The sequence below is a fragment of the Onychomys torridus genome, chromosome 23 (genome assembly GCF_903995425.1).
Source record: "Onychomys torridus chromosome 23, mOncTor1.1, whole genome shotgun sequence".
Lineage (NCBI taxonomy): Eukaryota > Metazoa > Chordata > Mammalia > Rodentia > Cricetidae > Onychomys > Onychomys torridus.
Genome location: NC_050465.1, coordinates 44439044 through 44448009, shown reverse-complemented (window position 1 = coordinate 44448009; position 8966 = coordinate 44439044). Strand labels below are relative to the sequence as shown.

Genomic DNA, 8966 nt, shown 5'->3' with positions numbered 1-8966 from the left:
AGGGCTGAGAAGGAACTTAGGTGGCTGCAGGGGTCTTGAGGTCGGAGCAGGCTGTGTGAGAAGGAAATGACTGTCTGGTACATTGACCACTGTTCTCATTTTTTACCTATTTTTGCGAAATTGCATGTTGCTAGCCTCTGGGTCAGGTGCTCAGAAGATTGTATAATCATTAATAATAAAAATAGATTATGCTTGCTTTGGTGTTAAGTCTGGGATAGTTCCTGTGTTCAGTAAAAGGTGATGAAGAATATATTGGCAATTTTCTAAGAATAACCTTTGGAATCATGAGAACATTTGTATTGGGTGATTTCCTCTTTTCTTTCTGTTTCCCCTTTACTTATGATAATAAAAGACTGAGGTCACCAGGGCAGAAACAGAAGCTAAAGAAACTGTAGAGGAGAGGCTACTTAGCAACTGCAGAAGCCCGAAGTGACCTGTCAGCTTGCACGGACACTGTCTCTGAGTCATTACTGCGCCTTCCAGGTATCCCATCCTTTGGACCCCTGAAACTGCTGAGGCTGGTCCCCAGCATCCATCCATCCATCCATCCATCCATCCATCCATCCATCCATCCATCCATCTAGTCTCTCATCTATTATCTATTGATACCATCTATCAATCTAATCTATCATCCATTATCTATCTAATCTCCCCAAAGAGAGGGCTGGGGAGATGGCTTGCTTGCCCCACCAGTACAAGGACCTGAGTTAGGATCGTCACACACATGTCCCCAACACACATGTGAAAGTTGTATATATGTTACTGTAACTCCAGGGCTGAAGGGGCAGAGACAGGAAGACCACTGGGGATCACTGCCTAGCCATCCCAATGGAACTGATGAGTTCCAAGTTTGCTAAGAAACTTGTCTCAACAAATAAGGTGGAGAGAAAGGAAGAGCGCCAGCATCAACCTCTGGCCTCCACTACACACACATGTGTACGAACACACACCTGTGCACACATCCATACTCACATATTTCACACCCGCACATACCCACCCCCCAACATACATACAAAAGATAATAAAAGAGAATAAAAAAATGTAATATGTTTACCAAAGAACTGGAATTGTTATGGTGACCTTCTAACTAGGTTCAGTTTCCTAGGAAGTATGAAGACTATAGCTTTAGATGTTTTTTAAAAAAAGGCTTATTAAGAAGAGTTTAGGAATGAATTTTTTTGAAACCAGGTTAATTCACTGAGGAAAGGATAATAAGGAGGAAAAAAAAAAAAAAAAGAGTGTGTCTTAGTTAGGGCGTCTAGTGCTGTGATAAAACACCACAACCAAAAGCATCCTCGGGTTGGGGGAAGGGTCTGTTTCGCCTTACAGCTCTTGGTTCATCATCCATGGAAGGCAGGGCAGGAACCAGGGCAGGAACCAGGGCAGGAACCTGGAGGCAGGAGCTGATGCAGAGGCCATGGAAAGTGTTACTCACTGGCTTTCTCCTCATGGCTTGCTCAGCCTGCTTGCTTTACCACCCAGGACTGCCCTCAGGGGTGGCACACCCCCCATGGGCCACCCACATCAATCCTTAATCAAGAGAATGCCCTCTAAGCTTGCCCACAGGCTGATCTGGGGGGGACCTTTTCTCAGTTCAGGTTCCTCTTCCCAAATGACTCTAGCCTCTGTCAAGCTTGCATAAGAGCTGACCAGCACAACACCTATGAACTGTTTATTTAAGTGTACACCGGAGCGTTTTCACTCTCTTCTAGGATTTCCTGGAGCCCCGTAGACTGTTATTCAGCGTTCACATACGCATATACAAAAATATACCATCTATAAATAGCCATCTGCCTTTTCAGTGAAATTAAAGATGGGAGAATGAGAAGCGATTTTCTGACTGTAATTACAGGGCTCAAAACTACAGCTGCTGTTACGGTTGTCCTATCAAGAGAACTTCCAATATCACTACTTTAAGCACATTTTAAAAATTCATACTAAGACGTTAACAGGGCACGTTTACCCCTCCCCCTGCCAAGAATTTTCACACGCCCACTTACCAAGATTAGGTGTCGCAATGCACTGTTGTGTTTCGTTTTTATAAAGTGCAGGACAGTTTCAGTGTTTTCGTCCCTTATCTGGGGATTAGCACCAAACTCCGGCCAATGTTTTTCTTAAACTCTCTCTATGTATGCCCTTTCGCAAATGCTCTCCCTCACAGAGTTCCTGCTAGAATGCAACTTTTCAGGAAAACCCATGGGGTTGCTAAAATTCTTAGGTGCGATTTGACCTCCCAGGGCATCCTCATGGGAAAGGAAGGGAAGTGGGAGTTTTCTGCTAAAGAGAGCAGGTTAGTGATTTCTTCACACGCTGTTTCTGTTCCCTTATTAGAGACCAGGCCTCCGCCACCGCTGGGAGCTCTGGAAGACAAGGCAGGGGCATGTTCTTCAGGAGCAGTCTCAGTAATGCCCTTGGAAGGGCCTAAGTGTCAGCTGTTTACAATAAGGAAAAAAGAAAAAAAAAGCAAGCAGCGAGCTCCTTCCATTTGCCCTGAAAGCAAACATTCTTAACAAGCAGCACTGACTCCCTGTCGAAAGGCAGCGTTTACCTAAAAGTTGTCATTTTACGACTGAAAAGTGGATGAAGCTTGAGACATTCAAAGTCACTAAATTTTCGCTCCTTGCTGCCCAGATCTTCACGGGTTAGCATGACCTCACACCCATTGTGATGTTGTGAGCCTAGGAGACTCATAAAACAAAACAAAACAAACAAACAAACAAAGCTGCTTTGAGCCAGTGTCTAGCTAGCCATCCTCCTCCTGGAGAGAACTAACTGCCTGTCACTGGTTTTCATTCTTTCCGTCTGTAAACCACACCAGCCTGTGTGAGCCTGTTAATTAGAACAAAAACAGAACTGTTTCTGTTAGGCCTCAGAACTACAGAAACTTTCAGCCGGGTGTGGGACAGGAGAAAGAGCAGCAGACTGATTACTTGGGGTATAATCAGGGTATTGGCACCTGAATTAAAGAAGCAGCAAGTTTAAAAAAAAAAACTGTCAAGGCTTAGAATTGGGAGTATGAGATGCTTGACCATATCCCCAGGGGTTACCCAGCTTCCAAAGTTAGCCTCTCTTCAAGAGCAAATAACAGCAGAGTGGCTTCTGAGGCCACCTCAGGGTCAGGCAGTAGTCTATTCCTGCGAGCTGCTGAGTCACTGTCCACCTCAGAGAGCTCTCAGCCTGTTTTAGTTTACCTAGAAGGTAGAGAGAAGCCTCCAGCTAAGTGTTCTACAAAGGTGACCCCTGCTCTTATCTGGGAGCATCTACAAACTTTCCCTACCACTTGAATTCAAAGCATTTAAATATTAATAATTTAGATAAGGCCTATTAGGGCACACACATGCACACACACACACACACACTTCCCAAGGTGGGGAAAATCAATGGAAAAGTAGAAATACCAAGAATACCTCTGGTCCTCTTTCAAACATGGGCTTAGTCTCGTAAGGTTAGTAAATTACAGATCAGAGAGCCATGCATTCAGAACCTCTAGTGGGTCCCCAAACGTTTCCCTGAAAAGGCTTAGAGCAGTGGTTCTCAACCTTCCTAATGCTGTGACCCTTTAATACAAGCTCCTCATGTTGTGGTGACCCCCAACCATACAACCATTTCATAACTGTAACTTTACTACTGTTACGAATCGTCATGTGAATATCTGATATGCAGGATAATTGATATGTGACCCCACAGGGGCCCGACCCTCTTGTTGAAAACCACTGGCTTAGAGGTGATGCAGAGGAGGCCCGAGGGGAGCAGGAAAGAGAAAACAAGAACAAAGCAAAACCAAGGGACAAAGCTTTCAGGAAACTATACCACCATCCTCTTCTCTGGGGGACACCCCCCACGGCACACCTTCTGTCCACAATAAAGTTTTGTTCTTTGGCTTACTATCTCAGGCAGAGTAAATAAACATTTGCTTTATATTTTTTAAAAAATTTATTTGTGATCTGTACATGTGATAAAGTGGGGCTTCATTGTAGATCTTTAAAGGCAAAAAAAAAAAAAAAAAAAAAAAACCACAAAAAAAACAAACCCAAAAACAAAACAAAAATCCAAAGTAAAAATGTATAAATACAATATATATTTTCTTACAAAAATGGGAGATTTACAAAATATACATACTGTACTGTCTCTATTTTACAAATTTCACATGCACTTAAGAGAGGAAACACAAAGACGCCAAACCTGGGTGGTGGCAGTTAAAAAAAAAAAAATCTGACAGGTGAGATCATTTTTTGAGTTTCAGAAATACAAGATCACTGTAACGTAAAAGCAGCTCCATTCAACCAAACGTGACATATATAAAGTAATTTGTACTCCTGACAGTACCCCCCTGATTGGCATTTAACTGCTGAGAAACTGTGCAGAATTGCAAGACTGGAGGATAGCCAGGGTCAAAGGTGGAGTCAAGGTTAGCTCCCATGATGCTCTGCTTAGCAATAACACCATTATGCCAAAGAACCAGACCTCTATTACAGAAGAAAAAAAATCATATATGATTTAAGATTAATAAATTTAAGTCTTCTAGCACATTTCAAAGAACTCCAGAATCACTTTGAAGTTTACCTTCCTGTAATGACTTTCTAAGCCTGGTACAAACTCCTTCCCTATCCTTCTTGCATGCCACCTCTTCACCCAGAGAAAGGGTTGGCACATGCTTCTTACACACAGATTTATGGAACTAAGAGGAAAGGTGGGCAAAAGGTTTTTAACCCTTTTAATTAATTTTCCCTTGATTTTGATTCTGTGGGCATTATGCCTCTCCTATAATCTTGAAGGATACAAATTGGATGGGGGAGCCAGGTCCAGCACTAGGGAGGCAGAGGCAGGTGGGATCTTAGAGTTCGAGGCCAGCCTGGTCTACAGAGTGAGTTCCAGGACAGGGAGAGAGGGGATGGATACACAGAGAAACCCTGTCTGGAAAAACTTAAAAAAAAAAAAAAAATCAAACAGAAAAAGAGGAGAGAGAGAGAGAGAGAGAGAGAGAGAGAGAGAGAGAGAGAAACACACAAAACAGCCCAAAGAAACCCCAAACAAACAAAAAACAACAAAAACACACAGAAAAAAAAAAAAAAAAAAAAAAAAAAAAAAAAAAAAAAAAACCAACCCAATCACACACACAAATTGGACGGAAGGAGGTGGGGGTCAGAAACCCGAAATTTAGGCTTGGGGGTGTGTGTGGGACAGAGGGAGGTTTCATTAAGCTGTTTAACAGAGCCTGTTAGATCATGTGTTCTGAATTAAATCTGTTTAAAACAAATAACAAAACTCCTTCCATTTCCTTTACCCAAGGCAGAAAGAACCTTTGGCTGAATGGGTACGAAAGCAAGCACGCAGCCCTTCGCTTTTCCTTAAAAAGGAATGTTTATCTCACCCAAATTAACAGCCGAAGGGAACCCTCAGACTTCTGCTGCTTTGCCTATAAAAGCTGCTACTTTCACGGTTAAACCTTTCCTCGGGGAGAGACTTTTGTTTCTCCTTTGTCTCTTACAACAAAGACAAGGGGAAATGCATTCCTATTTCGAAAAGCAACAAGTCATCACTTCTTTTCAGGGTATGAAACCAAATCAAACATTCTTTTTCTTCACGCCTCCCGCCTGCCCAAGAAAATGGGGGGAAAAAAAGTAGCAGAACTATATCTATCTGCCACTCGTCTCCTTGGCCTCCTCTCGGAAAAGTCTTTCGCATCTTCGCGTTAGGATTCTGGCAGGCAGGCCTCCCCGGCCTTCCAAAGGCTGATTTTACCAGACTTGAAAGGAGGAGGGGAGGAAGAAAAAAAAAAAAAAAAAAAAAAAGGCGGGCGGGGGGGGGGGTGAGGAGGAGGACTGTAATGTCTGACCCTGGAAATTAACCCATCTGGGCTCCAGTTTGGCCCCAGTGAAAAGAGATTATGGTTTGACCACCGCTTGACAAGGGCACCACAGGGGGCCCCCATCTTCTCAACAAAGCCCAGGCAGCAGACGGAGCGCTATCTCCCCCTCCCCCGGGCCTCACTGGAGTGAGGACAGCCACTGCCTTGCAGCAGAGATTGGATGGACTCAGCTCTGGCTCAGCTCGGGCGCTGGGAAGAACTCACCCGTCTCTGCTGACCTCAACCTTTCCCTGAAGGCCCTAGCCGGCCCCTATCTTTCACAGTTAGCATCATCCCGCATGTCTTACCCAGAAGTCTTTTTCATCCACACTGCCTTTTGACTTTAGGCCTCCTCTCCAAAGCACCTCTCACCCCAAATCTCTTCTCACCTCCAAATAACTTCTCACTTGCATGTTAAAGCTCAGTGGAGGAGGGGGTAGCCTACAGAAACAAGTCCCCGCCCAGCAGTCCCCCCCCCCATCCCATGCCTCTCCTCCTCCAAGCGGGTACGGAAGTGGCAAGGGTCGGGGAAGGACCGGGGTTCATACCGCAGTCTCCCCCTTACTGCTGTGGCTGAGTCTGTGATAGAAGCGACGCCACGACTGCAGGGTCTTGCCCGACCAGATCCAGAAGCCGGTCGTGATGCCCACGATCATGGTCATCAGGTACTTGATCATGAAGACTGTGAAGTCGGGGCTCATGGGCGGGAAGTGGCCCGGAGGGCAGGGCACGGCGTAGCTCTTGCAGGACTGCAGGAGCCAGGTGCGCTCCCAATGCTCGCGAAAGGCCTGCTCGTAGAAGTAGCAGGCCAGCACGATGGTGGCCGGCACGGTGTAGAGCACGCTGAAGACGCCGATGCGCACCATGAGCTTCTCCAGCTTCTCCGTCTTGGTGCCGTCGTGCTTCATGATGGTGCGGATGCGGAAGAGAGACACAAAGCCGGCCAGCAGGAAGGACGTACCGATGAAGAGGTAGACGAACAAGGGCGCCAGCACGAAGCCCCGCAGCGCATCCACACTAGACAGGCCCACGTAGCACACGCCACTCAGCAGGTCCCCGTCCACCTGGCCCATGGCCAAGATGGTGATCGTCTTGACCGCCGGCACAGCCCACGCGGCCAGGTGAAAGTACTGCGAGTTGGCCTCGATGGCCTCGTGGCCCCACTTCATGCCAGCTGCCAGGAACCAAGTGAGGGACAGAATGACCCACCAGATGGAGCTGGCCATGCCGAAGAAGTAAAGCACCATGAAGAGGATGGTGCAGCCCTCCTTCTTGGTGCCCTGCGCCACCGTGCGGTAGCCATCGTCCGAGAAGCGCTCCACGCACACCGCACGGTCCTCCAGCAGGAAGCCCGCCACGTGCGCTACAGCCACCATGAAGTAGCAGCCCGACAGGAAGATGATGGGTCGCTCTGGGTAGCTGAAGCGCCGCATGTCCACCAGGTAGGTGAGCACCGTGAAGAGCGTCGAGGCGCAGCACAGCACCGACCACACACCCACCCAGAGGCGGGCGAAACGCCTCTCCTCTTCTTTAAAGTACATGAGGCCGTTAGCACGGCCCGGCTCACACGGGGCACCGCAGTCGCGCTCACCTAGGAAGCGGTAGCCCAGGTAGGGGGGCACTTTGAGCTGGCGCGGGCACGAGAAGGGGAAAGACCAGCGGCCTCTGCCATCGGAGGGGGCCACGGCAGTGAAAGGCGGGTCTGGCAGGTAGGGAGCCGTAGGGTAGGCGGTGGGGCTGCCGCCCGCGCCCCCGGAGCCGTCGGACGTGTTCTGGCCCACGCAGATCTCGCCGGCGCCGTGCACCGGGAAGTTCTCGCAACGCAGACGCTCAGGCCACTGGAAGCCGAACTTGTTCATGAGAGCCTCGCAGCCTTGGCGGGCGCGCTCGCACAGGGAGCGGCACGGAGGAATGGCTTGGTCGAGCACGGTGCACACGGGCGCGTACATGGAGCATAAAAAGAAGCGCAGCTCGGGAGAACACTGCACCTTCACCAGCGGGTAGAACTGGTGCACCTCGAGGCCCGCGTCCTCTTGGTTCGTGTGGCCCAGCAGGTTGGGCAGGATGGTCTGGTTGTAGGCGATATCCGTGCACAACGGGATGGAGATGGGCTGGCAGAAGCCGTGGTCCGGGACCGAGATGCCCTTCTCGCCGTGGTACGGCTGAGCCCGGGTGCCCGCGGGCAGCGCGCCCAGAAGCGCCAGCACCAGGGCGCACAGGCCCAGGGGCGGGTGCGACGCCGCAGTGCCGGGGCCCAGCATCGCCGGCCGCGAGTGCAGCGGCGTTCTCAGCTGGAGGAAAAAGACGAGGCGCTGGGGAGCGGCTGGGATGCAGGGAGGCGCCGCCGCGCCCGGCGCATGAGAGTCCTCCCGGCGCCGGGGCCGGGCCGTGGGCGGCGCGGAGCCGAGGGCGCTGGGGTGCTTGCACGGCGGGGGCGAGGCCGCCAGCCGAGGGGGCGCCGCAGCCGCCTCCGCGTGGCACTCACGCGGACGCCGGGGGCTCACTCTCCTGGGCCTGGGCTGGGGGGAATCGGAGGTGGGGTGGGGTTGGGGGGGGGAGTGTCGCCTTACCCTCCCCGCCGAGACGTAACGGTGCGGCTTTCTCTTCGGTGACGGGCTACAAGCGTCTCCGGTTACCTTCCAAAGTTTGCCCAAGTCTCTCGAGCCCCGGGCGCACGGCGATGCCCACGTCCCCTACACCGAATCGGGCCTCCGCCAGGCCAGAGCCCGGCGTCCCCTGCCTGCTCGCCCGGGCCGCCGCCTCGGCGGTGCAGCTCCGCCTTCTCGCCTCGAGGCTCCGCGGGCCACCGCCGCCGCCGCCGCCTCCTCCTCCTCCTCCGAACCTCGAGCCTCCTTCAGCCCCGGGAAGGTCGGCTCCAAGTTTCAGTCAAACGTCTGGTTCTCGATTGGACTCCGATCCGTGCCCAGGAGCTAGGGAGCTGGGCGAGTTCTTTTTGGAAACCCAGTTGCGCGGAATCCGAAGCGCCGAGGCTCCTGCACCGGCGGCCTGCCTGCACCCGGCCTCTCCTGCCCCGCGCTGTCCCCCGCGTCCGCCGCCGCCACCCGCCGCCCGCCAGGGAAGGAGCGCAGAGTAACGCCTGGGAGCCGCGCTGGTGGCT

At 50.9% G+C, this 8966-nt stretch overlaps 1 protein-coding gene across 1 annotated transcript; it reads right to left on the bottom strand.

The window, feature by feature from the left end:
• Positions 1-5822: 5822 nt before the first annotated feature.
• Fzd7 (frizzled class receptor 7) lies at positions 5823-8522 on the bottom strand. Its single transcript, XM_036172845.1, has 2 exons — positions 8419-8522; positions 5823-8139 (listed from the first exon to the last, which is right to left on the bottom strand). The coding sequence occupies exon 2, from the start codon at positions 8107-8109 to the stop codon at positions 6391-6393; it is 1719 nt and encodes a 572-aa protein (XP_036028738.1). The 5' UTR covers positions 8110-8139; positions 8419-8522; the 3' UTR covers positions 5823-6390.
• Positions 8523-8966: the final 444 nt, after the last annotated feature.

What these genes read in the sequence shown, in the direction of transcription:
- Fzd7 (XM_036172845.1), bottom strand. Translation starts at nt 8,109, where the DNA reads ATGCTGGGCCCCGGCACTGCGGCGTCGCACCCGCCCCTGGGCCTGTGC.